This window comes from Monodelphis domestica, chromosome 1 (genome assembly GCF_027887165.1).
Source record: "Monodelphis domestica isolate mMonDom1 chromosome 1, mMonDom1.pri, whole genome shotgun sequence".
Classification (NCBI taxonomy): domain Eukaryota; kingdom Metazoa; phylum Chordata; class Mammalia; order Didelphimorphia; family Didelphidae; genus Monodelphis; species Monodelphis domestica.
Genome location: NC_077227.1, coordinates 560997657 through 561025364, shown reverse-complemented (window position 1 = coordinate 561025364; position 27708 = coordinate 560997657). Strand labels below are relative to the sequence as shown.

General features: G+C 35.0%; 1 protein-coding gene across 2 annotated transcripts in view; it reads left to right on the top strand.

The window, feature by feature from the left end:
* The window catches only part of CSMD1 (CUB and Sushi multiple domains 1), a 2624761-nt gene that overhangs the window by 2125380 nt on the left and 471673 nt on the right, over positions 1-27708 (top strand). For both annotated transcript variants that reach the window (XM_056823354.1, XM_007476228.3), the window contains exon 26: positions 602-804. In XM_056823354.1, coding sequence (XP_056679332.1) covers positions 602-804 — 203 coding nt within the window. The remainder of the gene's footprint in view (positions 1-601; positions 805-27708) is intronic.

Sequence of the window (27708 nt, the reverse complement as noted above, 5' to 3'; positions counted from 1 at the left end):
TTTTACTTCAAAATATAGCACATGTAAACAGTAAAATATGTACCATAAACATAGAAACTAAAAGTCTGGTTTAATGTTTCAGAATATGCATCATGTTGCTAATTCAGCTGCATTACTATATATGCATAACATATAATAAATGAAATCTCTAGAAACCAGAAAATTCCCAAACCATATTTTTTCTTTGCTGACATATTAGCTAAACACTTACATGTTTATGACATAGCCCTAAGGACTACAGATCAGGGATAAAAATCAACTGCTGCATCTGATTTTTTTGCTTCTTGAGGCATAACAACTCTTAAACTGCCATCAGTCAATCAAATTAAATAATGCAAAATTGTTATAGTAAAGGATGTTATATATGCTACCATCTAGTGGGGAAATGAGAAAACACTATTGGCATTCTGATAGCTGTTTTTCCTAATCCATCATTACTTCATTTCAATGAGAAACTCTTCTTTAATCTGTGCTATGGCATAGTTGTGCTTTAGAGTGTCCAGTTCTGAAAGATGGAGTTTTTATATCTAAATGGAGGTTTTTTTTTTCTCTTCAGTTTATAACCCATGAATGTTTTAAAATTTTTCCTCTTCTTTTGCAGTCTCCATTTCATTGTTTTTGATACTGAAATGGCTCATGACATCCTCAAAGTTTGGGATGGACCAATAGATAGCAACATTTTCCTGAAAGAATGGAGTGGGTCTGCTCTGCCTGAGGACATCCACAGCACCTTCAACTCACTGACTCTTCAGTTTGACAGTGATTTTTTCATCAGCAAGTCAGGATTTTCCATTCAGTTCTCAAGTATGTGGAACTTTCATTTTTCTTTTAATCTAAATTTACAGTGGGAGGAATAAAAAGGCTTCCCTCCTTCCTTCCTTCCTTCTTTCCTTCCTTCCTTCCTTCCTTCCTTCCTTCCTTCCTTCCTTCCTTTCTTCCTTCCTTTCTTCCTTTCTTCCTTCCTTCCTTCCTTCCTTCCTTCTTTCCTTCCTTCCTTCCTTTGTTCCTTCCTTTCTCCCTCTCATCCTTCCTTCCTCCATTCCTTCCTTTCTCCATTTATTTTCATTCTTTCTTTCTCTTTCTTTCTTTCTTCCTTCCTTCCCTCCTTCCTTTCTTTCCTTCTTTCTTCCTTCCTTCCTTTCTTCTAACACAGAGATTGTCCTGAGAACACGTAATTTGAGTTTTTAAAAAATGAGGTTTATGTGTAGCTATAATTTTAAGAACATAAATATATAATTATAAGAACACAAATATTATTGTTAATTTCTGCACATCAGAATTTAGATCTGAATCCCTGACCCCACATTAGAGTCTCATAATAAGTAAAAATTATTAAATATTAAAGATTTGCCATCAGCACTTTCTTCTATTCTTAGCCTGCTCAAAGTACAAGTCATTCCCAGGTACTATTTTATGATATCAAGGTTGTATTCTCTGATCTAAAACTCTGATACTACTCTTAGATACACAAAAAGAGTTATAATATTCTTTATCTTGCCCACTTTATGATTCATATTCAATTTCTTATTGACTATGATTTCAAGATAAGAATCATGAATAACAATAAATTATTAAAATAGTAATAGATATAATTTGCATTTCAAAGGTGAGTTCATAATAATTACTCAAATGGTAGGAATTTCAGAAGGATGAAGTAAATAAATTTCCTTTAATATCTTCCAGTATTCTTGCAGTGCTGCTATCAAGTTTCTTCAAAGTTCAGATCTGATCATGTCACTTTCCCTACTCATTAAATTCCAATATCACCTTATCACCCCTAGAATCAAATATAAAGTTCTCCATTGAATGGTCAAAGTCTTTCAGAGAATACTTTCTATTACCTTTCCAGTCTTCTTATACCCTACTACCTCCTCACAGACTCTGTGGTCTGTGAGATTTAAAATGGTTGAGGTCTTAAACTGTAGTGATTAAAATAGTGGAAGATATAAATTGTGATAGATATTAGAGAGGGTGAGTAAATTTGCCCGCAGAAATATGTTTCACTACAGTGTCTTGGGTTTTAAAATCAAATATAACGTGGTCGCCAGGGAAATATTCCCAATTATTCAAATACCCAAGTCAATTGGGTTTTATAGAGATTTTAATTAACAATACAATGAGTAATCAAAGAAAGAGAGAGAGAGTAAGAAAGGAATAAGTATGAAGGGCCTCAAGCCAATATGCCTAGATCTGAGGCTTAAAAGAGAAATCAGTCAGTTTTTTAACACTCACCACAAGGTCTGACTAAAGAAGGATATTAGTGACACCAGGCCAGCGTCCTTCCTCAAAGAGTCTTCTAGTCAGAGATTTGTTTCAAAGGGCCTCTCTCAAGAGTCTCCAAAGCTCCTACCCCAGAGTGACAGAGCCCCTCAGAGGAGCTCCTCAAGGAACTCTCCTTCAGAATGAGAGTCAGAAATCGAGATCCCTTGAATGAGATCCAAGCTCTTATTCTTAAGGGCAAAATCTCCTCTGTCACCTCCCCTAAGTCCTTACATCTACCAATCACTGTAGATGTTTCTAAAGGACCGCCCATTTTGAATTCACAGCTGAGTAGTTTTTTTTTAAATATATTTTATTTGATCATTTCCAAGCATTATTCGTTAAAGACATAGATCATTTTCTTTTCCTCCCCCCCACCCCCCATAGCCGACGCGTAAGTCCACTGGGCATTAGATGTTTTCTTGATTTGAACCCATTGCTTTGTTGATAGTATTTGCATTAGAGTGTTCATTTAGAGTCTCTCCTCTGTCATGTCCCCTCAACCTCTGTATTCAGGCAGTTGCTTTTCCTCAGTGTTTCCACTCCCATAGTTTATCCTTTGCTTATGAATGGTGTTTTTTTCTCCTGGATCCCTGCAAGTTGTTCAGGGACATTACACCGCCACTAATGGAGAAGTCCATTACGTTCGATTATACCACAATGTATTAGTCTCTGTGTACAATGTTCTCCTGGTTCTGCTCCTCTCGCTCTGCATCACTTCCTGGAGGTTGTTCCAGTCTCCATGGAACTCCTCCACTTTATTATTCCTTTTAGCACAATAGTATTCCATCACCAACATATACCACAGTTTGTTCAGCCATTCCCCAATTGATGGGCATCCCCTCGTTTTCCAGTTTTTGGCCACCACAAAGAGCGCAGCTATGAATATTTTTGTACAAGTCTTTTTGTCCATTATCTCTTTGGGGTACAGACCCAGCAGTGCTATGGCTGGGTCAAAGGGTAGATATTCTTTTGTCACCCTTTGGGCATAGTTCCAAATTGCCCTCCAGAATGGTTGGATCAGTTCACAGCTCCACCAGCAGTGAATTAATGTCCCTACTTTGCCACATCTCCTCCAGCATTCATTACTTTCCTTTGCTGTTATGTTAGCCAATCTGCTAGGTGTGAGACAGCTGAGTAGTTTTAATCTCTTTAGTAAGTCAGGAAAAAATGCTGCTGTGTCGACAAATTTCATTAAGAAAAAACCTCTGAATAAGTTATCACCCTTTTAGGTTTAAGTAGTTTACAAGTTGTCCCACCTTTATAGGTACTTAGTGTCCCATTGTATCAATTCTAAAACAGTCATGACTCAGAGAATTTCCTGTCCCTTCCATAAGCATGGATCAAAGTACTTTCATTGTTTAGCAAGCTGTTTTCTGTCCTAAAGCAGTCTTAAGTAGGGTGGAGCAGTGACACTCCCATAGCTAGGAGCCCCCACACTCAAGTAGAGTTCTCACCATCTGCTAGGGAATTTTTTTAAAGTAGAAGATTCCCCAATGGGGGAAACCCCTAGTATTCATAAGTCTGAGAAATTTTGAGGTTTACAATCCCCCCTAATGATCATGGGAGACTAGTCTCCCCATTGATCAATTAACATAATCAATTTTGTAATTCAAAATGCACTTCTAACTATAGATATACACGATATTCAATTTTCTAAGAGAAATTAGAATAGTGAGAAAGGAAATAGAAAAGAAAAGAAAGCAAAACCAATGTTTTGCTAGGCGCATTGACAGAAAGCCAAATTAGGGGCAGTCCCTTTTGGCATAAATGTGTACATTTACAATAAATGTTCAATCAAAGTTCAGTTCAATCAATCATATTCAAAGTTCATTCTTGATCTTCTTGATCAAGTGTAGGTTTTTCGGCATCTTTCTGCAACAGTTCATTCTCTGGGTATAGGAGTTTCAAGCTTCTTTCTTGAAGATCTTTTCTCGAACAAAATCAAAATCTTGAATGTTTATAAAAGTACAATCTTAAACAAAAAATCAAAATTCTTGGATCTTTATAAAAATACAATCTCAAACAAAAAATTCAAAAATTCTTAGATTTTAAATTAAAATATAATCCTCCCTGAAGTAGGTGTTAAAAAACATCTAGTTTAACTAAGAAGGCAATGTTGAGTTATGGGGATGTGTGAGTCAATTATCAAAAGAATAGAAAAATGATCAAAAACATAAGGAAAAATTCAAAATAGGCCCTTGTATAGGTCCAATATAAAGTAATTTCTATCCCACAAGTCTGTAGGACAGAATGCAGTAATATGTCATTTAGCCATTTGCAGCCAAGACTACAGGAAGTTGCCATAATATAAGAAGAAAAGAATTAGAATTCTATTTTGATAGGGAAGCTTCATTCCCTTGTCTGATTTTTTTTTTTGTCATTCTCAGGGATATAGGGAGCCAGCATGATAGTCAAACTTTGTACTTGTATGAGTACTTCGTAAAGAGTGTAGATACAAGGAAATCCTATGATTTAACATATGTCAAGCATCGCAACCTTGAGTCTCACATTAGTATTTCACGTGTGCTCTTTTTGGCACTATTCAGGTTAAGTCTGTGCTCCTTATTTTCATCCCAATTTCTGGAATCAGATTCAAACATTAATCACAGTCCTATAATATTTTATCAATAAATGGCAGGTTCCCATAGTTTAAAGCTTTTAGGTATATATTGATATTATAGCAAGAATATATATTAACTTCTATTACTGCAGTAAAAAAATATTAATATTAATTATGTGTACCTTCAGTACAAAAATGAGAAAAAATAAAATATTCTAATCAAAATAAAAAAAAGAAATAATAAAAATAAGGAAAAAATCAGTAATTCAATGTGTTCTCAAAAAACAGCATCCATTTGTGTATGGATTATTATCTCCAATTCATATGATAGGTTTTAGTCAATCAGTCTCAGCAGAAGATGCTTTCTTCATATGTGAGCAATGAATCCAAGAGTCCTTTTCTCCAATCTTTATGGATGTTGGAGTAGTTAACAATATTTGGAATGGTCCTTCCCACGAAGTCTGAGTTGCTCCAGTACGCTTGAAATTCTTGATATAAACTTTATCTCCTGGGTTCAGGTCATGCAGAGAAAAGTCTAATGGTCCAGCTTGTACTGCAGCTCCGGATTCATGAAGTTCACGAAGTTTTTGCTGTAACTCCTGTATATAGGAAGCAATAGTAATATCTCCCCCTAATAGTGAGGTATATGCCGGGGAGAAAGGCTTAGCCTGTATAGGAGGATGTCCAAAAAGCATCTCAAATGGTGAGATGTGTAGGTCTCCTCTAGGCCTGCTTCTAAGATAAAATAGGGCCAGAGGGAGAATTTCAGGCCATTTTAAATGGGTCTCAGTGCATAATTTGCCAATCATAGTTTTAAGTTCTTTGTTCATCCTCTCTACTTGGCCTGAGCTCTGGGGGTGATATGGAACATGAAATTTGGGAGTTATTCCCAAGCAAGAATATATCTGATTTAGAACAGAATCAGTAAAATGACTCCCCCTATCGGAATCAATATGTGTTGGCAGGCCAAAACAAAGAATAATTTCCTTTAAAAGTATCTTTGCAACAAAATCCGCCGTGGCTCGGGTCGCAGGAAATGCTTCTGGCCATCTGGTTAGTTGATCTACAATTACTAGACAAAATTTATAACGTCCAGACTTTGGCATCGTTATGAAATCTATCTGTAGATGTTCAAAAGGTGTGTAAGCCAGAGGACATCCACCAAAGGCTTTTCCACGAAATGCATGTTGGTTATATGCCTGGCAGATAGAGCAGGCTGAACACACTTTAGACGCTATAGTAGTTATACCAGGGGCTATCCATACTCTCTTAACAGAGTCCACAATGCCCTGGGTGCCAAAATGACCATTTTTATGAATAGATTGGCAAATTTGGTTATAGAAACTTCTAGGGAGCAGGGGTTTTCCTTCAGATGACACCCACACTCCATTAATCTGTTTTGCTTTGAATTTTTGTTTCCATTTTTCCACTTCCTTTTCATTATAGGAAAGTGGTAAATTTAAATCATTAGTAGTTGTTAATGTTAAAATTAATTCAGGCCCTTCTATGGCTGCTAGCTTTGCAGTGGCATCTGCTCGATCATTTCCTCCAGAGACAGGGTCAGTGCCACCTGTATGGGCAGAACAATGAACTACAGCTAGGGCTTCAGGAAGCTGGAGAGCAGAAAGAACTTCATTAATAATTTCAGCATTAGCTATAGATTTTCCAGCTGAGGTTAAGAATCCTCCCTGGAGCCATAACATTCCGACTGAGTGACAAATGCCAAAAGCATATCTAGAATTTTTATCCTTGGCAATTATACATGCTTGCTTCAGAGCTATGAGTTCTGCTCCTTGAGCACTAATGTTAGAAGGTAGTGAAGCTGACCATTCAGTGGCAAATTCTGAGACTATGGCAGCTCCAGTGTAATGTATGCCATCCCTCATAAAAGAGGAACCATCGGTAAATAAAATCAGATCTGCATTGTCTAAGGGAGTGTCCAAGAGATTATCTCGAGGCTTTTCTGCCATGGACACTAATGTTTCACAATTGTGTAATGGTCCTCCTGAAGTTGGTAAATCTGGAAGCAAGGTGGCAGGGTTAAGAATAGTACAATATTTTCAAGTAATGTTTTCACTATTTAATAAGGTTATTTCATATCTTGTAATTCTCTGATCTGAGAATTATTTATCAATAATGTTTCTACCTCATGTGGGCACATTATTGTTAATGGACATCCCAATACTAAGTCAACAATTTTTGTTACTAGTAAGGCTGTAGCAGCTACTCTTCTAAGACATGGTGGTGCTCCTGCTGCTACTGGGTTCAATTTAGCAGAATAATAAGCAATTGGGCACTGAGAAGGTCCCAAAGTCTGAGTTAACACGCCAGAGGCTACTCCTCTTCACTCATGCACATACAAAGTAAATGGCTTGTTGTAATCTGGGATGCCTAGAGCAGGGGCAGACATGATAGCCTTTTTTAGATCTGATAGAGCTGACAAGTGTTCAGGCTCTAATTTTAGGGGTTCAGGAACCGAATCCTGTGTTAATGCTATAAGGGGTTTAGTAATTTCCCCATAGCAAGGAATCCATTGTCTGCAAAACCCTGTTGTTCCTAAAATTGCTCTCAGCTGTTTCTTAGTGGTAGGAGTACTCAATTTTTGAATATTCTCAATTCATTTTGGAGAAATATAATGAGCACCCGCAGTCAAGATGAATCCCAAATATTCTACTTTTTGGAGACACCACTGAACTTTATCCTTAGAGATTTTATGTCCTCTTTTGTGCAATTCCAAAAGAAGGTGTTTGCTATCTTCTTGACATGTTTTTGCGTCTGTTGAAGCCAAGAGTATATCATCTACATATTTGATTAATTTACTATTTTTAAATGTTATATTCTCTGTGTCTTGGCTCAAAATTTGCTCAAATAAACTCGGACTTTCGACATAACCCTGTGGCAGCCGACTCCATGAATATTGTGAGCCCTTCCAGGTAAAAGCAAAAATATGCCTGGAGTTCTCATGTATAGGTATGGAAAAGAAAGCTGAACACAAGTCTACTACTGTGAAGTATGTAGCGGTGCTAGGAATAGAGGAAATAATAGTATTTTTGTTAGAAACTATGGAGTGTCTCTTTATAACGTGATTATTCACTGCCCTCAGATCCTGTACGAATCTATAGAAGTGCTTGCCTTCGGGCCCTCTTTTTGTTTTTTTAGCTGTCAGGATGGGCGTGTTATATTCAGATTTGCAAGGGATTATTATTCCCTGTTCTATTAATGAGTTAATAACTGCTGTAATACCCTCAATTGCCTCCTTTGAGAGGAGATACTGAGGGATGGAAGGAAGTGGGCTAGATTTAGTTTTTATCTGCACAGGAACAGCAGATTTAAGTAAGCCTACATCAGAAGAAGATGTGGCCCAAAGAGACTCTGGTATATCCTTAGGTATTTCAAAAGTAGAAGGCTCTTTTGCCTCCTGGTTTTCCAAGAGAAGTACAGGGAGTAAATTTAAATATTCCTATGGTACTTCCAATGATAAAGAACCATCTGGTGATCAAGTTATTGTGGCTCTGAGTTTGCATAGAAGGTCTCTCCCCAGCAAATTTAAAGGGGAGTCAGGCATTAAAAGAAAGGAATGTTGTACCTCTAGAGGTCCTACAGACACCATTCTAGGGGCAAGTTTTTCAACTGTTTGGGGTATTCCTGATACCCCCACTACACTTTGTGAATCAACAGAATAACAATCTAAATCTGGTACATTCTTCAGTACAGACCTGGTAGCTCCAGTGTCTAATAGACAATCATAATAACTGTTACCCACCTTTAAGGTAACATGGGGTTCATTAGTATGGGGAGGGCAGTGGATAGGGACAACGGGTAGTAGGACATCAGGGTAACTATTTTCAGCCTCCAGACCTTCATTTTCACCTTCAGCTTCTGCTAGCAGCTAGGGAAGATTTGGCCTCAGGGTACATTAATATAACAGGTAAGTTCAATTTACTTAATCCAGTTTATCCGAGAGGGAGCAGCGAAGAAGCCCTTTCAAGACAGAAAAGCCCAAACTCATAGATGCAGCAGAGGAACAAAAATACAGCCAATATGGAGAGTCAAAGAAGGGAAAATATATATATATATATAAGTAAACAACAGAAAAAGAAAAAAAAAGAAATTATGATTGACAATTTCTATTCAGGTAATGAACAAAGAAAAAATGGAATAGAGGAGGACCAAGAAATAGCAAGCAAAACCTCAGAAACTCCAGTGAATTGGACTCACACACTGGATGAGCTCAAAATAAATTCATAAAGCAATTAAGAGAGGTGAAGAAAATTGGGAAAAGAACTTAAAAAATAAAATGGATTATCTGGAAACATAGACACATGAACCTAAACAAGAAAATACTGTTTTAAAAGCCAGAATTGACCAGCTTGAAAATGAGGCAAAGGAAGTAAAAGATAAAAACAATAATCTACAAAGAAAAATAGATCAAAAGGAAAAGGTGGATCAAAAAGTCAAGGATGAAATTCAGTCTTGAAAAATTAGAATTGAACAATTAGAAGCAAATGATTTCGCAAGGCAGCAAGAATCTATAAAACAAAATCAAAAGAATGAAAAACTGAAGAAAATATGAAATATCTCCTTGATTAAACAATAGACATGGAAAATAGATCCAGGAGAGACAATTTAAGAATTATTGGACTACCTGAAAATCATGACCAAAGAAAAAGCCTAGACATAATTCTACAGGAAATTATCCAAGAAAAACTGACCTGATGTTCTTAAATAAGAGGATAAAATAGATATTGAAAGATTTCACAGACCACCTCCTGCATTAAATTCCCAATTGATAACACCTAGGAATGTAGTTAGAAGAGTATTCTTAGAGGGTACAGTGGTAAACCATATAGGATTATATGTCAAAAAACCAAAACAACTGGGGTTAGAAAAAATGATAATACTAAGAGAAATGGGAAAAGGAATAAAATGGGTAAATAAAGAAGCACAGGAATTTGGGAGGGCGGGAGAAAACCAATACAATGAATGGGAGGAAGAGGTTGATGACAGGCAATATTGACTCAGAAAAGGAAGAACAGTCAGATCCATTGGGTCAGAGAATTGTATAATGCCTTATAGAGAAATAGAAAGGTAATAAATGAGCTGGTGTGGAGGAGAGCAATACAAGGGAGGGAGAGGTTGGGGGGGGGATGTTTAAAAGGCACTATAGTAAAAGGGGAATAATAAAATGGAGGGGGTGGGAAGGGGAGTAAAATTAGGGAGAAGAAAGGGGGAGATTTACTATAAGTGAAAAATTGGGGGGGAGGGTAAGAGAGATAAGAAAAAAGGTGGAATTAAAGGAAGAATTTAAAATGGAGGGGAACATACAGACAGTAATCATAACTGTGAATATGAATGGGATGAACTCACCTATAAAAAGGAAGCAAATAGCAGAATGGATTAAAAACCAGAATCCTAAATATGTTGCCTACACAAAACACTCTTGAGGCAGGTAGACATACACAGGGTAAAGGTAAGAGGATAGAGCAGAATTTACTGGGCTGCAATAAAGACAAAGAAAGTAGGAGTAGCAATTATGATATCAGAGAAAGCTAAAGCAAAAATAGATTTGATTAAAAGAGATAAGGAAGGTAATTCCATCTTAATAGAAGGCAGTATAAATAATGAAGAAATATCAGTATTCAACATATGTGCCCCAAATGGTATATTATTCAAAATTCTAAAGGACAAACTAAAGGAGCTTAAGGAGGAAATAGATAGTGAAATCATACTAGTGAGAAACCTTCCTCTATCAGACCTAGATAAATCAAACAAAAAATAAATAAGAAAGAAGTAATGGAAGTGAATGAAATGTCAGAAAAATTAGAGCTAAAAGATATTTGAAAAAATAAATAGGGATAAAAAGGAATATAAATACTTTTCAGCAGCACATGGCACATATATGCAAAGATTGACCAGGTATTAGGGCATAAAAACATTGCAAACAGATGTAGGAAAACAGAAATACTAAATGCTATTTTTCAGATCATATTGCAATAAAAAATCATATCAATAAGTGCTTGTGGAAAGGCAGATTTAAAACTAATTAGAAACTAAATAATTTAATTCTTCAAAACTGGTGGGTCAAAGAACAAATCAAAGAAACAATTACTTATTTCATTGAGGAGAATAACAATGAGGAAACTAGTTATCAAAATCTATGGGATGCTGCCAAAGCAGTACTCAGAAGAAAATTAATATCCCTTAGTGCATATATCAACAAATCAGAAAGGGAAGGGGTCAATGAATTGTGCATGAAACTTTAAAAAAAACTAAAAGGAGAACAAATTAAAAATCCCCAAATAAAAACAAAATTATAAACCCTAATAATCAAAGGAAAAATCAATAAAATTGAAAGTAAAAGAGCCATTGAATTAATAAATAAGACTAGGAGCTGGTACTTTGAAAAAACAAATAAAATAGATAAATTACTGTTTAATTTAATCAAAAAAGAAAGAAGAAAATCAAATTAAAACTATCAATGATGAAAAAAATGACTTCACCTCTAATGAAGAAGAAATTAAAGTAATTATTAATAGATATTTTGTCCAATTCTATGGCATTAAATGTTACAATCTAGGTGAAATGGGTGAATATTTACAAAAAATATAAATTGCCTAGATTAACAAAAGAGGAAACAGAATACTTAAGCAATCCCATCTCAGAAAAAAACAATTTTACAAGCCATCAAGGAACTCTCTAAGAAAAAAATTACCAGGGCCAGATACATTCACAAGTGAATTCTATCAAACATTTAAAGAATGACTAATCCTAATACAATACAAACTATTTGACAAAACACACAAAGAAGGAGTTTTAACAAATTCCTTTTATGACACCAATATGGTACTGATTCCAAAGGCAGACAGACAAAAAAACAGAGAAAGAAAACTACAAACCAATCTTCTTAATGAATATTGATGCAAAAATCTTAAATAAAATACTAGCAAAAATACTATAGCAAGTTATTACCAGGATTTTTCACAACAAGTAGGTGGGATTTATACCAAGAATGCAAGGATGGTTTAATATTAGGAAATGCATCCATATAATTGACCATATCAATAATCAAACCAACAGAAGTCACATGATTATCTTAACAGATGCAGAAAAAAGCCTTTGACAAAATACAACACCTATTCCTATTGAAAACACTAGAAATTATAGGAATAAATGGGCTTTTCCTAAAAATAATAAACAGTATATATTTAAAACCATCAGCAAGCATCATCTGCAATGGGGACAGATTAGAAGCTTTCCCAATAGGATCAGGAGTAAAGCAAAGATATCCATAACCGATTATTTGACAATTGGAAAATTGTATGGGAGACATTAGGTTTAGATCAATATCTCACATCCTAAACCAGGATAAATTCAGAATGGGTAAATTACTTAAATATAAAGAGGGAAATTTTAAGTAAATTAGGTAAACATAGAATAGTATACCTGTCATATCTATGGGAAAAGAAAGAATTTAAGATCAAGCAAGAGATAGAGAATATTACAAAATATAAAGTGAATAATTTTGATTACATTAAATTAAAAAGATTTTGAACAAACAAAACCAATGAAACCAAAATCAGAAGGGAAGCAACAAATTGGGGAAAAAATCTTTATAACAAAAACTATTGACAAAGGTCTAATTTCTCAGATTTATAAGGACCCAAGTCAGTTATACAAAAAATCAAGTCATTTTCATATGGTTCAATGGGGTATGCTTGGGGATGTTGACTTTAAATGATCACTCTATTAAAAATAATAATAATGGGAAAATGGTTTTGAAAAATGATACATGTGTAAATCAGTGGAATTACTCATTGGCTCCAGGAGCCAGGAGGGAGGAAAGGAGGGAAAGAACATGAATCATGTAACCATGTATAAATATTCTTAACTAATTGTTAAGAAAAAGAAACTCAGAGCGACCATACTTTCCCCTGTAAGAGTATTAGAAAATGAGGGGATGCCCATCAATTGGGGAATGGCTGAACAAATTGTGGTATATGTTGGTGATGGAATACTATTGTGCTCAAAGAAATAATAAACTGGAGGAATTCCATGGGGACTGGAACAACTTCCAAGAATCAATGCAGAGTGAGAGGAGCAGAACCAGGAAAACATTGTACACAGAGACTGATACACTGTGGCACAATCAAATGTAATGGACTTCTCCATTAGTGGCAATGCAGTGATCCTGAACAACTTGGAGGAATCTATGAGAAAAATTACTATCTCATTCAGAGGAAACACTGTGGGAGTAAAAACACCAAAGAAAAACAATTGTTTGAATACATGGGTGGAGGGGATATGATTGGGGTTGTAGACTCTAAATGAACATCCTAGTGCAAACAACAACATGGAAATAGGTTCTGATCAAGGACACAAGTAATACCCAATGAAATTGTGCATCTACTGCAGGAAGGGTGGGTGAAGGGGAGGGAGGCAAATAAAGTGAGTATTGTAACCAAAAAAAAATTTTTTTTTAAAAAGAAAAAGAAACTCAGAGGTGATCACATTCCCATACTTCAATCTTGCCTTCAGGGAATTAAATTTTAAAAATTACAAGAATAAGCATACTCTAAATTCATAAGAAAGCTATTGGAAAAAGTTGAACCTCCCAAAATGTAAGGTATTTATGGTTTTATGGTACTTGTTTTCAATTTGTAGGACTTCATGGTCCTTGAATCAGGTTAAATAATTAAATATGTTAAATAGCATCGTCCATTTGTGAACTGGTCCTGCCTGCACATGCGTGAAGTACAGGGGAGGAGGTCAAAATATCTATATTATTTTCTCTGTGCATCTTCCTGTTTCTAGAAAGTTATGCTTGCCTTGTATCAGAACTCTTCCCTTATTTGTTAGATATGTATATGTTTTGGGTACCTGTGTTGAACTAAAGATTTATACCCCATCCTCCAGAAATCAATGTTTCTTCCCAAATCTCAACCTGAAATCATGACTTATAGTGAATCTCTACCCACACTCATCATTAATTACTCTACAAAGGGATTTGGAAGCTGATGAGTTTTTATTTTATATAAAGGAGGAAACATTGATTACTACTAACAACATTGATAATCAACCAGGGAACAAATCATAAGAACACAGCTCTCAATAATAGAGAAAAGACAAGCAATAAACATTAAGTTCCTTCCTTTCCTTTGACAAAAAGGAATTAGAAAGACATTGTGCATTGGCCTAGCAGGTATATGGCCCTGTGCTGAGTGGAGGTTGGGAAAAGCAAAACTCTCTGTGGCTGTTCGGCATTCTCACCAGCAAACATATCAGTCCTCAGCTTGGTGAAAGAACTACTCTTCAGCTTCTAACCATAGCCTTGTTAAAAGGAGTTTTCAGGGTTATGGTTTAAGGGATATTGTAACTGACACCAATGAGTAATTGCTTGCTGAGCTTCCTTCCTTGTGTAAAACAGAAAGACAAAAGATCTTTCTCCATTCTGGTTTCTTCCTCTGAGAAGCCTCCAAAAACAGTACCAGAAAACCAAGTTTAAAGAAATCACCAAACTACTGAACCGTGGGATAGCCTATGCTTGAGTTTTCCATGTAGATAACAGAGTTCACATTGTAGATGCTTTATTTTATTAAGACCTGTATTTTCTAATCAGTTTTATGCTTTTTATTTTGTCCTACAATTCAATTACCTTGTTGTAGTTTAATAATTTCTTCATGACTCCTTTAGGGGTTTTCTTGACAAAGATACTGTAATAGTTTGCCATTTTCTTCTCCAACTCATTTTATAGATGAGGAAACTGAGGCAAACAGGGTTAAGTTACTTGCCTAGGGTCACAGAAATAAAAAGTGTATAAGGCTGGAATTTAACTAGGGAAGAAATGTCTCCCTAATGTCAGGTCTGACACCCTATCCATGGTACCACCTAGCTGTCCAGAGAAATTAATATGGTTCTAATATAGCTCTCTCTACTCTGATTGGAGCTTGCAAATATGTATCTTTTTAGAGATAAGCAAGCTAGTGAGGTGTATATTAAATTTTGGAGTAGCTCTCAATGTGAAGATTTAATAAAATTGTTTCTAAGGGTGATGATTAAATAGTTAAGTTATTTTCTTTGTAGACTAGTAAAACTAATTATGGAAAGATGAAAGGTATGTTTTATAGGGACATTTATAAATTGTATTTTGCCTGAGATCGTCTGAGGATTGTTGATTAATATTATAATTTTGGGGGGCTTAGTTTCTTTCAAATGTGGGTAAATTTGGCTGCAGAATTGTAAATTTATTCAGTATATCTTTATAATCCTCAAGAGCTTCAATAATTAGGACTATGTTTAACAGGAGGAGTATCTCTTTCAAAAGAGAAAATCAATAGTGCTGTCAGAGGAAGCCTGTCATTTTTTTTTATGAGGTTATCCATACCAATTTTTCCTGCTCTTGGACACTTAGATCAAATTCAGCATTTTAGATGAACTCCTTCAGGGCTGTGTATGTTTTAATTTTGTCTTTCATGGACATTCCAGATGGCAATTCTAAGTATTTTGTTTTGTTTTGTTTTTAATATTCCTTTCCTATTTCATATTAGGGATGTTTTTTTATTTGGGGGGGGGATAAAAGTCATGAAGATACTATTGAAAAAAATTTATATTAAATTGGATAGTATTTGTACAAATGTCCTATCCCTTTAATAAACAAAGCTACAACAATAGCATATAATACACTAATCAGTAACTTATTTAAGCACCCTATTATTCTCAATATCTGGAATAATCTAGGTACAGTAGACAATTTTAAAAGTTTGTTGAATTTTGAATGTTTTGAATCATTTTGTGATTATGACAATCAATACCCCATTTTATAAGATTTATTTCATTTCTATAACTCCTTTTTCATTAAAGACTAATGAAATAGTGAATAAAATTAAGAGTCTCATTCATCCTTGATTCAATTTTCATCTAGTCTTGGCCTATTTTAATTTTAGTACAGCTAGGTCCTCATTATTTCAAATAATGAATCCTATAATCACATTATTTTAATTTGCATTGTTTAAAGTTAAAATTGTATGTAAAATAGGATCATTGTTCTTATCCAACGGAAATATGAAGTGCACATTCAAATAATGCAACCACTTTTCATTATTCATTCTAATAATGAATTGTCTATACTTTAACAAAATTTTATCTTAGCAATATTTTGTCTTTCCAACAGAAATCATATCTCTGTTGTTCCAATTTCATAAGAAGACTGTGTCTACTTTTAAATAGATTTTATTATGAATAATTATCAGGTAAGATATTATTATTATTAGTTCAGTCACCAAAATTCAATTCTTCAACTAGATTAGTTGTAAGATATATTTTTCAACCATAGGAACTCATAAAGACAATTTAAAAAGTGAGGGAAATAATGACCCACTATGAAAAGTAAAGTTCTTTTTCTGACCTTGAAGTAGTACTTCTGGGTAAGATGAGACTAAGACAAACTCCTCTTCCTGATCCATATCCAAGCATGAAGTTTGATAAGGGGGCAGTTTTAGGGAGCCTTTGGTCTCCCTTTAGTATCATAATTCTTTGGTCTCATAATTATGGAACCATTAAATCCCTTGTCCCCCTTACCCCTGGAGACAATTTTATTAATAATTCATATCTAGAGAGACTCCAAAAAGAGGGAATAAGAAAAGGGGAATACTCAGTGTATAATATGAATAAGTCATTTATTCCTACAAATATATTAAATTCTAAACACAAAGAATCACATGTGCATTAATAGAATAGAATTGAAGAACATGGCATAATCTGATGGACGAATATTTAGAATTCATCAGAGCATAAGCAGATTGTGATACCGGAGATAAGACATTCAATAATTCACCTTGGTTCTGCATAGTTTCTCTATCTCAGACACAACCTTTACTGAACCTTGTATTTGTCCTTTTATAGCAGTCAATATTCCTATATTTGCTGAAACTAACTCTTCTTGCATTTGCTACAGTGAGCTACTCCTCTGATTGGATTCCCTACCTCCTACAAACTCACTAGGTCATCTGTGAGACTAGGCACATCTCCTTTGAGTACTTTGTTCAGAAAATAAAACATAAGGCAAGTAAAAGAAGTTAAAGGCCAAGTTATCTGGTGTATGTTGCATATTGGAGAAGGAAGGGGAGATGATCTCTAAATATATTTGATTTTGTGAATCATTATTGTTTCCTTTTAAGTCCAACAATATGCCTTATTATTAAACTGATCCTAATAGTTGCCCCATTTTATAACTAAAGTCAAAAGCATGTGTTGACAGCTAGCATTTTATCTTATTTTACCCTTATAATAACCATAGAAATTAAATGCATTTCCATTGGTCTATTGCTCTTGTGACCACTAAATTAATATTAAAAATGATAATCAAGTTACTTTGAAAATGCCCATGGAAATTCCCCATAATCTGGTTAAAATAGAAATTGAGAGAGAGAAAAATTACATTGTATGCATATACTATTTACATTAACTTTGACTAACATATTCTTTTATGGTAAATGTATTTACTCTTTATTGGAAAAGGGTTTCCTTAACTACAAGAATATAAATTGTAAAGACTCAGAAGACATTTAGACCCCATTAAAGGTCCATTGTCTTACCAGCTCAACACTGCATGTAGAACATAAGGACATGAACTGACTAGTACAATTATGTTAATTGTAATCAGCCCAACACTTTTCATTAAAACTTAATTATCATTTAATCATGCATTAAAAAAAGAAAATGGAGTTCAGCATATAAAACTGACCTTTATACTAAGGGTTAAATATACTTATGCTACATGTTACATGCCAAGATTGTCAAATTGCACATTTCTCTGAAAACAAAGGATAAAGGTTAAAAAAGAAAGTACGTTTTTTTTTTCCTTGTAAACTCAGAATACTTTTATGGTCCTGGACTTTAAGAATTAATGTTGATTTAAAAAATAAATAAATAGCCTAGCACTAGTGCAACATCTGTATCCACTATTTCTTATTATTATTTTACTTTATTGAATTATAAGGTTGATGGTTATGTTTTTAGCAAAAGAATTTTGCAGGAAAAATAGGGTACTGTGGTTGATGAATATAAGGCTTCAGGGAGATGTCAGAGCTGCCAGCTGCCAGACAGAGTGGCCAGGAAGTAAAAGAAAGAACTAGAATGCCCAGTGTCTATAGTGGAGTAGTTCTGAGCCATAAAATTGGTACCTTCTGGCTCAAAACAATTTGATCAGTTTCTATGAGTCCCCTCAGAAAGGGTCGGGGGTGAGCCAATGCAGCTGGGAGGCAGTATTGGCTGTTGGGGAGAGGGCTGCCAGCTGGCCAGGCTTGTAAGAGATAGGTCAGGTAGAACTGTGTCCAGAAACCACAGCTGGGAGGGGGGAAAGAAAGGAAAGAAAGGAAATAAATAAGTCATTGTTTTACTTTTAAATAGATTTTACATTCCTAAACCCATACCCTTTCCTTAAAATAGCCTTTGAGAACCAATTAATTACATTTTAACTGTAAAAAAAAATTAAACTGCATGACTTTGATTCAAATGCAACAAGTGCTAATTTTATATATAGTTAATTTGTAGAAATATGAATTTATACATTTTATCACATAATTTAACATAGTTGCTAAACTCAAACAAAGGGATTTTCAAATAGTTTGGTGTAGTGGGACCTACAGACAAAAGAGAATTGGTTTAAATTTGAGATTTGTAATTTGTGAGAGACAATATGGTACAAGAGGAATACAGAAAACTTAGAATAAGAAGATTTGAGCAATGTTCTGGATCTGCCCCTGCGCCCTACCTCCTTTTTTTCTTCAAAAATTAAAGTTTATTTTAATTACACAAGGAAACCACAAATCTCTGAATTATATAAAAGACTTGTTTGAGAGAAATGTAGTCTGTACTTTGGCCTGGCAGGCACTTAAAATACTATAGTTGCCTCCTAGAGGGTCAGAACCTCCAGGAGCAGCACTGGCTGGCTCTGTGCATGAGGCCAGATAGTGGTTTTCCATGATACTTTGGGAAAACATTCTCCAACAGGTTACATTCCATCTGATTTGGTTCCCCATTGAGTTAGGATAAAAACTGGGTCAACAGCCAGATTCTGGTCCATTGCATTGAAAATACATTAATTTGTCTCTATAACAGTTTGTAAACGAAGTTAACAATTGAATACAGGCTATTTTTATGCTATGCATACATGAAGCCTATAAGTCATTGTTGGAAGTTAATCATACTCTTCCAGCACAGTACAGATCTGAATAGCAGTTGTCATTACTGGAAATGAGAGGTATCTGGCAATGATAATTTCCAATTCCCCATTAAAATTCAATTCAAGACTAACATCTCATTGAATGAAAAGCCTGTATTTAATAAATGTAGATTGAATTGAATTGGTCATTGTACAGAATTTTGTTTATCCTTCCCAATGAGAAAGAAATTTACCAATTAGGTTGACTAGTAAAATGGAATTTTTTAAAAATGAATTTGTAGATACTGTTGAATTTAATGGTTTACTCTTAATTTTAGATTTGGAGGCAGTAAAATCTTTCTTGAACCTCAGATTCAAGAAACTGGTTTTTTTGTTTGTTTTTAACTATTCCTGGGCTGATTTATCAAGGCCACTTATAGGTCCAAAGAGGTTCTAATGAAAATTTGAATATTGTTTTGAATATTCAAAGTAACAACATGATTGAAAAATTGACCACTGTGAGAGCAATTCTCTGTAATTGTGTTTGGTAGACATGATAAAAATGAGATTATAGATTCAGATTTTGTTTCTCAGCTTTAATGATTTGGGATGTGCTTTTAAAAATACATCCTAATTGAAAAGAGGAGAGGTAGTGATTAGTCTACTACACAATGCAAATTATAAAATGTAATTAAGATTGGTTATTATGGTTATGAATAATAATTTTTCACATTTGTATGACATTTAGTAATTTAAAAAGTATTTTCCTATTAACCCTATGAGGAATTTAGTTGATTATTATAATCTATTGTCATATTATGAATGAAGAGATCAAATCTTAGAGTTTACAACTCATTGACAAAGTGGGTAGTCGTCATTCACATTGGTTTGCTAACTGCAAGGCCAATGCACTCTCTACCACATTGCTTCCTATTAAAAGTCCTTCATTTTTTAAATGACAATTTATACTTTTAAAAAGTGCTATTATATATTCACCTCATTCTGACAAAAATGACATGTTTTTTTTCATTATTTTAGATTCTAAACATATATGTTTAAATGTGAAAATGTCACTCTGATAGGAAAGTTTTGGCCTCATCTTATCTATAACTAGCTCACCATGCAAAAATATTCTAGCCATTTCCAAATCATGCCACCTGCATCCTGGCCTTTTTTCACCTACTGCCACTAAGACTTTACTCCTGGAACCCCAGGCTCTGACGGGTGAATTTTCACCAAATTTTACCCAAAGCAAGTTATCCTTGCCCAACAAACTTCTCTCACTCCCATTTTCCAACTCTGGTGCCTCTTTGTATATAATCTTTTGGCAATCAGAATATAAGTTTCTTGAGGGCAAGGACTATCTTGATTTTTTATTTGTAACCATAGCACTTGGCAAAGTACCTGAAATATGAGCAATTAATATTTTTTAAAATTAATTTGTTGCCATTTTTGAAATTCTGCTGCCTTTTATGCATGAGCTCAGAAGCCATACTGTCATGTCTTGGCCTGACACAAACAGTGTCAGTGAATAGTGAATAGTCTCCTCATTCAGTTCAATAATGTCATTAGAGAAAATGTTACAGTTGTGCTATTCTTACTAAAACTAGCTATTATCTCTGGATGGTTCTGTTTCATCACCACCATCCCACAACCACACACATACACAACATCTTACTGCTTATCTTTAAGTCAATATTTTAACTGAAGACATATTGGATATTTTTGCCTTAAAAACACTTGTGAAAAAAATGGTACAATAAGCTAACATCCAATTCAGCATACTAAGGCATTATTATAGTTCTCTATCCTACCATGGACTTGTCTTACATATAATATAGGTTCTTTGAGGATGAAGTTTCATTTTTGTCTGTATCACCTTTGATGCCATAATATTGGGGAAGTAATAAGCCCTTGTAATAAAAATGAATACTAGGTGAATTTCATTGAAATGCTTTCCTACCAGAAGCCAACAATTTAGAATTGTTTATTCTAAACTTAAATGAAGAATAAAATTGAGGAATTCTAAAATAAATTCTAATTGAAAATAAGCAACAATAATTAACTTAAGGCATATGTCTGTGGAATCCAGGTTGAATTTTATATTCAAAGATAAAGTGATCACACTTTAAAAAAATGGGATTGTTTTATATATTTACTGAGATTTCTTAGTAAATTCTCATGGCCCATTTAAATGGTTATTAATTAGTTGATAAATGAGAGAACTCTAGTATATTGAAATACTCAAGGAAGAAAACTATGTTCAGTGATATTTCATAATGACCATCAGTCCTCAAGTCTATGAATTGTATGTTGAAATGACACACAAAAAAATGTTTTTTTTTTAAGTTCTCTGTATTCATTAGCTTGCCCATCAAATGGAAAACCATTTATTTCCCTGGGTTTCTGAATCTTCTTGTCCTCTGATTCACCCATCCGCAACCCCTACCCAGCCAGTGTTACTCTGTAATACCCATGAAGCTAATGGGTTCTCGGGGGGGAAAAATTATATATACATATAAAACTTCGCTAATTAATGTTTCTGCAAAACCCTCATTAAGGAAGAAAAGGGACTTAGGTCTTTGTTTTGATTTGTTTTTGTCTTGACTTTTTGACTGAGAATAAGCAGCTGAGATTCTTCTGGTGGGAAAAAATATTTCATCTAATCTTTTAAATTTTGCGTAAAAGTTTCATGAAATAGTTTGTTTTTCAAACCTACTCAGAAACTTCTGACTTCTGAGGGTTTTGACAGGTATAGTTTTTCATTCTGTTGAATATTTTGGCTATATATATATATTTTTTCTAATGGGAGACATTTCAGAAAATAAATGACCACTTTTGTAAAGAAATCAAAGTCATATGGCATATTTGAAATGTATTTATGTTTGAAGTGTGCTTATGTAGTGTTTTGTCAAAAATCTTTCATCCTCTTACTTTTCAAGACTTAACAATCTCTCTATATCATAGTGGGAACCCTATATCAGTTCACTAAATATTGAGTCCTTGAAGCACTTTGACATTTTTCTTAATCTTTCTGAATTTTGTTGTCAACTAGTGATATAGTCGGAAACAATATGGTGTAATGGGCAAAAGTAATGGGCTTAGAAACAAAATTTTGTTGTTGTGTCCAACTCATTATGACCCCTTTTGGGGTTTTCTTGGCAAAGATACTAAAGGAGTTTGTCATTTCCTTCTCTAGTTCATTTTATAGATGAAGAAACTGAGGTAAACAGAGTTAAGTGACTTGCCTTGGGTCACACAGCTACTAAGTATCTTAGGCCAAATTTGAACTCATAAAGAGCAGCCTTTCGGATTGCAAGGCCAATGCTCAATCTATTGTGCTACCTAGCTTCCTTGGTTTGGCTATTTACTACCTATTTAAAGTTGGTTAAGTTCTTCAACTCTTCAGCATCTGTAAAATGAGAGAGTTATAATAAATGAACTTTAACAATCCTTTCCATATCTAAATCCTATCAATAACCTAGATAAATGCACCCTATATTGGCCTTAAGTGAGAAGACTTAATTGTATTTTAATCCTGTAAACCCACAATGAGTATATAGTATGAAACTATTAATTGCTAATCCATGTAAAAAAAAATGCCACCTGGAACTCTGCTGAGTGTTTGGGGTTTAGAATTAAAACAATCTTTACCTTCTTATATTCAACTTATATTCAAGCTTATATTCATGTGGGGAAAATACAAATTGTACCCAGATAAACAAATAAAAGATAATCAGTGGTGGAAGAAAGAATAAATAACTACCTACTGAATTCAAAAAAGATTTTTCCCTAAGTGGTGATACTTGAGTTTGCCCTTGATGTGGAGAATGGAGGCATTTCTTATAACAGGTACAATGTGTGCAAAGGGAAAGAATCATGAATTGGAATGTTAAATTGGGGAACCATACCTGGCTAGAACTGGCTGGAATGAGAGGTACATGAAGAAGAGTAATGTGAAATGAATATTGGAACTCAGATTGGAGCAAAATGATGAAGTTTTATATGTAAAATCAGTAATTCCATCCTTAAAACCTCAAAGAGTTTTTGCACCTTAAAAATAAAGTGAGTTCTATTTGGTGGTGGGATGTAGTACTTTATTAAATCAATCAGTCACTAAGCATCTTCAATATCCCAGGCTTTGTGTTAGGCCTTGGAGATGTGACAATTAAATTAGTGAGAGCCATAAACTGTAAGAGTTAAAATGGTTGAAGGCTATAAACTGTAGTGAGTAAAATAGTGGAAGATATAAATTGTAGTAGATATAAGAGTGGGTGAGTAAATTTGTGACCGCAGAAAATATGTTTCACTACAGTGTTCTTGGTTTTAAATCAAATATAAGGTGGTCGCCAGGGAAATATTCCCAATTATGAATATACCCAAGTCAACTGGGTTTTATAGAGAATTTAATTAATAATACAATGAGGAATTAAAGAAAAGAGAGAAAGAGAGAAAAAGGAAATAAGTATGAAGGGCCTTAAGCCAACATGGCCTAGACCTGAGTCTTAAGAGAGAGAGATCAGTCAGTCAGTCTTTTATCACTCACCACAAGGTCTATCTAAACAAGGATTCTAGTGACAGAGTCTTCTCAGAGAGAGTTCCAGCCAGAGTCCTCCTCAAAGAGCCTTCCAGCCAGAGACTGTTTCAAAGGGCCTCTCTCAAGAGCCTCCAGAGGGACAGAGTCCCCTCAGAGGAGCTCCAGTGAGACCTCCTTAGAGATTGTCCTCCAAGAGCTTCCCTTCTCCAGAGCCTCTCTCAAGAGAGATCTTCCAAAAGGATTTTTCCAAAAGGATTTTCCTCAAAAGGATTTTCCTCAAGCGATTCCTCCAAAAGGATTCTGCTTTTTCTTATATAGGGGGTTTTCTCCTCTGTCACCTCCCCTAAGTCCTTACATCTACCAATCACAGTAGACGTTTTCCAAAGGACAACCCATTCTAAAAACACTTCTGGGTTGGCTAATCCCTTTAGTAAGTTTGAACCAGAAAAAACTTCTGAATAAGTTTTCACCTCTTTGCTCCTGGCAAGTTGCCTGACCTTTAATAGGTCCTTAGCACCCCATTGTATTAATTCTAAAAATAGGCATGGCTTAAAGAACTTTTTGCCTCATTATAAGTATGGGTTTAAGTACTTTCATTGTTTAGCAAGGAGTTTTCTCCCCTAAAGTAGTCTTAAGTAAGGGTGGAGTGGAGATCCTCCCATTTCTGATCCAAGTAGAGCTCTTACATTCCAAATGGGGAATGTTCCCAGTAGGGAATTGTTCCAATGGAGAATTCCCCAATGTGGAATTTTTTAACATTCATAAGTCTGAGAAATTTCAAGATTTACAGAGATAGAAATGTAGTAGTCTAAATAAATTCTGATGGCAAGGAATTTGTCATTCTAATGGTGAGAGACCACATTCACAGCAATATAATACCAATGTAGTTCTTTTGAGGAAGGTCCAATGCTTATAAAGCTGGATCCAAGGTCAGAATTTCAAAATAAAACAATTTTGCCATTTATCTACTTGATAAGAGTGTTATGAGAGTTAATGAGATAATGCTTTTGAAATGCTATAGATATAATGGAAGTAAATTGCTTTACAAATTCAATATATTCATTATTATTATGGCTTGAGAGTATTAATAAAAAATTAACATAAATCAGTTATTATCTGCAGTTTGTATCTACTCAGCAGTTAGTAAAACCTCTAGGCTTGAAAAGAACTGGAGTCCAACTTAGCTGTGACAATGTTCATCTTCCAAATGCAATTTTATGGAGTGAAATGAGATAAGCAAGTCAATGCTCTCATTTTGAGTGATAGCTCCATTAGCCTGACCACAGACATAATGTTTCAACCACTTGCAGATTAAATACCCTATCTGCTACAGAAATAATAAGTGAGATCAAAACAACTGTTCAGTTTTCCTGAAAGTAGTAAAATTGCATAGTGAACATGCTTAAGTTAGGGAAAACACTGGGAAAGCCTTCAACCTCATCTCACCAAGTACTAGTCATTGATTCAATCATTATTGTTCTTTATGCTTTGACAATTATGAATCAAGTTATATGTCTTCTTTTTCTATGTCTATTTTGACCAAGAGAATATACCTGAGTAAGAACAGAAGTACAGGTCGTCTCCTAAAAATGAATAGTATTTTGGCTGACACAAGAAAGTTCTTAGTTATCCTTCTGTTCTAGACCTAAACATTTTAGTAAATAGACACAAAAGCTTTTGTGAAAGCTACTTACCTTTAAGAGGTTTAAGTGACAGAAAACAGTTTCTAACAGATGGTAATATAATAACATGACATAATTCTTAAATAGCTAAAATAACATTTTCTAGAGGAGAAAGTCAGAAATTTATCATTTGAAACATTAAGTACAGAGGACATCTCTTAAAACCTATAATAAACAGATGTTTACATATATAAAGGTACATATATTATGTATATGCAATATACATATACATGTTTTGAATATATTTGTGTTTGGAATTTCTAATCAGTTAGCAGTGGTCTTTGGGCTGAACATTTAATTGGCCATTGACAATCTTGGGGAGAATAGTTTCATCAGTCAGAAGCCAGTTTGTGTAGTATAAGCATGTCAGGGAGTAGAAGCAACAATATAGATGATTCTTTCTAAGACTTTTCATGGAAGGGAAGGATAGAGATAGGATGGTCCTATTCAGGGAATGGAAAGGCCAAATGGAGGCTTTGTATGCATCAGAAGACCTGAACATTTATGTAGGTAATGGAAATGAGGTCATTGGTCAGGAAGAACAAAAGAAAATTAAAAGAATTGGTCAGGCTCCTGGATGAAAGTGAGTAGGTGGCATCAAGGGCACAGGGGACTTGGCTTAGAAGTAGAGAACATCTCAACTTTTCTTCAGAGGCTCAGGAAAAGAGATAGAATAATAGAATTATTTCTTATAGATGCTAAGGATACAAATAGAAAAATAGATTAAGGAACTCATATTTTAATAGGGAAGATAACACATAGAAAGTTTCAGATGAAAGTTAGAAAGGTCTCATAGCCCTGAGGATATAGCAGCTAAGCAGCTAGATAATAACACCTCTTGACTATTATTTCAACTGAAAGTAACATAGTTTTCTGATTTTGAATCATTTGATAGTACCAGCAACATTGGTAGAAAGAACTTTTTTTTCTTTCTGGATCTTCAGTAACTATGTCTGTAGCACTTGGAAGAACATGTGCCAGGCTGTATCTGCTAGATATTTATTTCCCACGTTATTTCCCAGGATGATGGCCATGTACATGGTGCTGAAAGCATCTCTATTCCCAAGGTTCTGGGGTTCAGACTTATCTCCTGAGTGATCTAATTTGGGGTCTGAAAGAAGCTGGTTGTCCAGGTAGTGGTATTGGTTCAACTTAACTGGGACAAGCATCATTCCTTAAGGTACCAAGCTAGGCTGGCACACATGCCCTGTGAACAGAAGTTGAGCCCAGATAGACTGACTCAGTTTTCTTAGGAAAGTTGAGGGATTTGTACTCTTTCAGAGGAGTTTAGTTTCAAGGTCCCTTGAGAAAAATGATGATTTGGAACACCTGTTGGGAGAGGAATGTGGTTGAGCCAGTTGCAGAAGACTAGAAACATGATTGTGTGGCAATGAGAGAGAGGTTAAAATTAGAAATTAAATTAGTAGTGGAACTTCTCAGTATATTTTCCTAATTTCCTCCAGTAGTACTCATAGGGCCCAAAGTAAGAGCCAAAAACATGAATGTTGAAGATCACTGCGGATTAAGGAGTGACAAAATGAGATTTGAATTGAAAGCATTCAAGGGCAGAGAACTGTATACATATTGATTTGTTCATTATAGAACCAAAACTGTGAAATAAGGAAAGGGAAGTTGGAGCAGTTGTGAAAAACCAGGCAAATTAGAAGGGAAGCAGATAAAGTTGTGGTGACGATCAGGAATTATTAGTAATGTGGCAGGCAGGAAGGAAGGATTGAGCATCTACTAAGGCCAAGGAATTTTAAGTGCTTTACAAATATTTTTGGATTTGATCTATACATCACCCAGGAGAGGTAGATGTTATAATTATCCCCACTTTACAGTTAAGAAAACTGTGACCAGAATTTAAATGACGTGCCTTATGTTAACTAGAAAAAACACAGAACTATTAAATAGTCAAAATCACTCTTTAATCAAGGGCTAAAGGGGTTCAGCGCTAAAAGACCTCAGCGCTAATAGGCCACGACAACAGAGCTGCTCCCTCCCCAGGACTGCACAGAGTCCGGATTGAACTCTGACCACTCTGGTCACTGACCCTGGGAGTGCCACTGACTCAGGATGAACTCTGAGGAATAAAAGAACTTGGGGAACCTATATAACACTGTAGATGACCTGGGGGCTTAGAGTGAGAGGGACAGTTGATTGACTTTACAATGGTAAGAAAGGAAAATGAGGAGTTCCAGACAGGAATGACAGTGAGGGGCTGATGCCCCACAAGGGACACAAAGGGGGAAAGACTCAGCCCAGGGCTGGGCTGCCTTGGTAATGGACCTTAGCCTAGGGGAAGAAACCATAGGGACAAAAGATGGGATTAGCTGCTCCCACCCAAACTACCAGGAAGTTCACTGTCTGGTGAAGAGGGACCTTCCCTCAGGGGGAAACTCTCCTGTGACAAGTTCAAAACCTGGGGTTTCTACCTCCCAACTAAATAAACTGGGGATCTCTAGATTTCCATGTTGACACTTAGGTTTAAATAGCTTTTAAATATCTA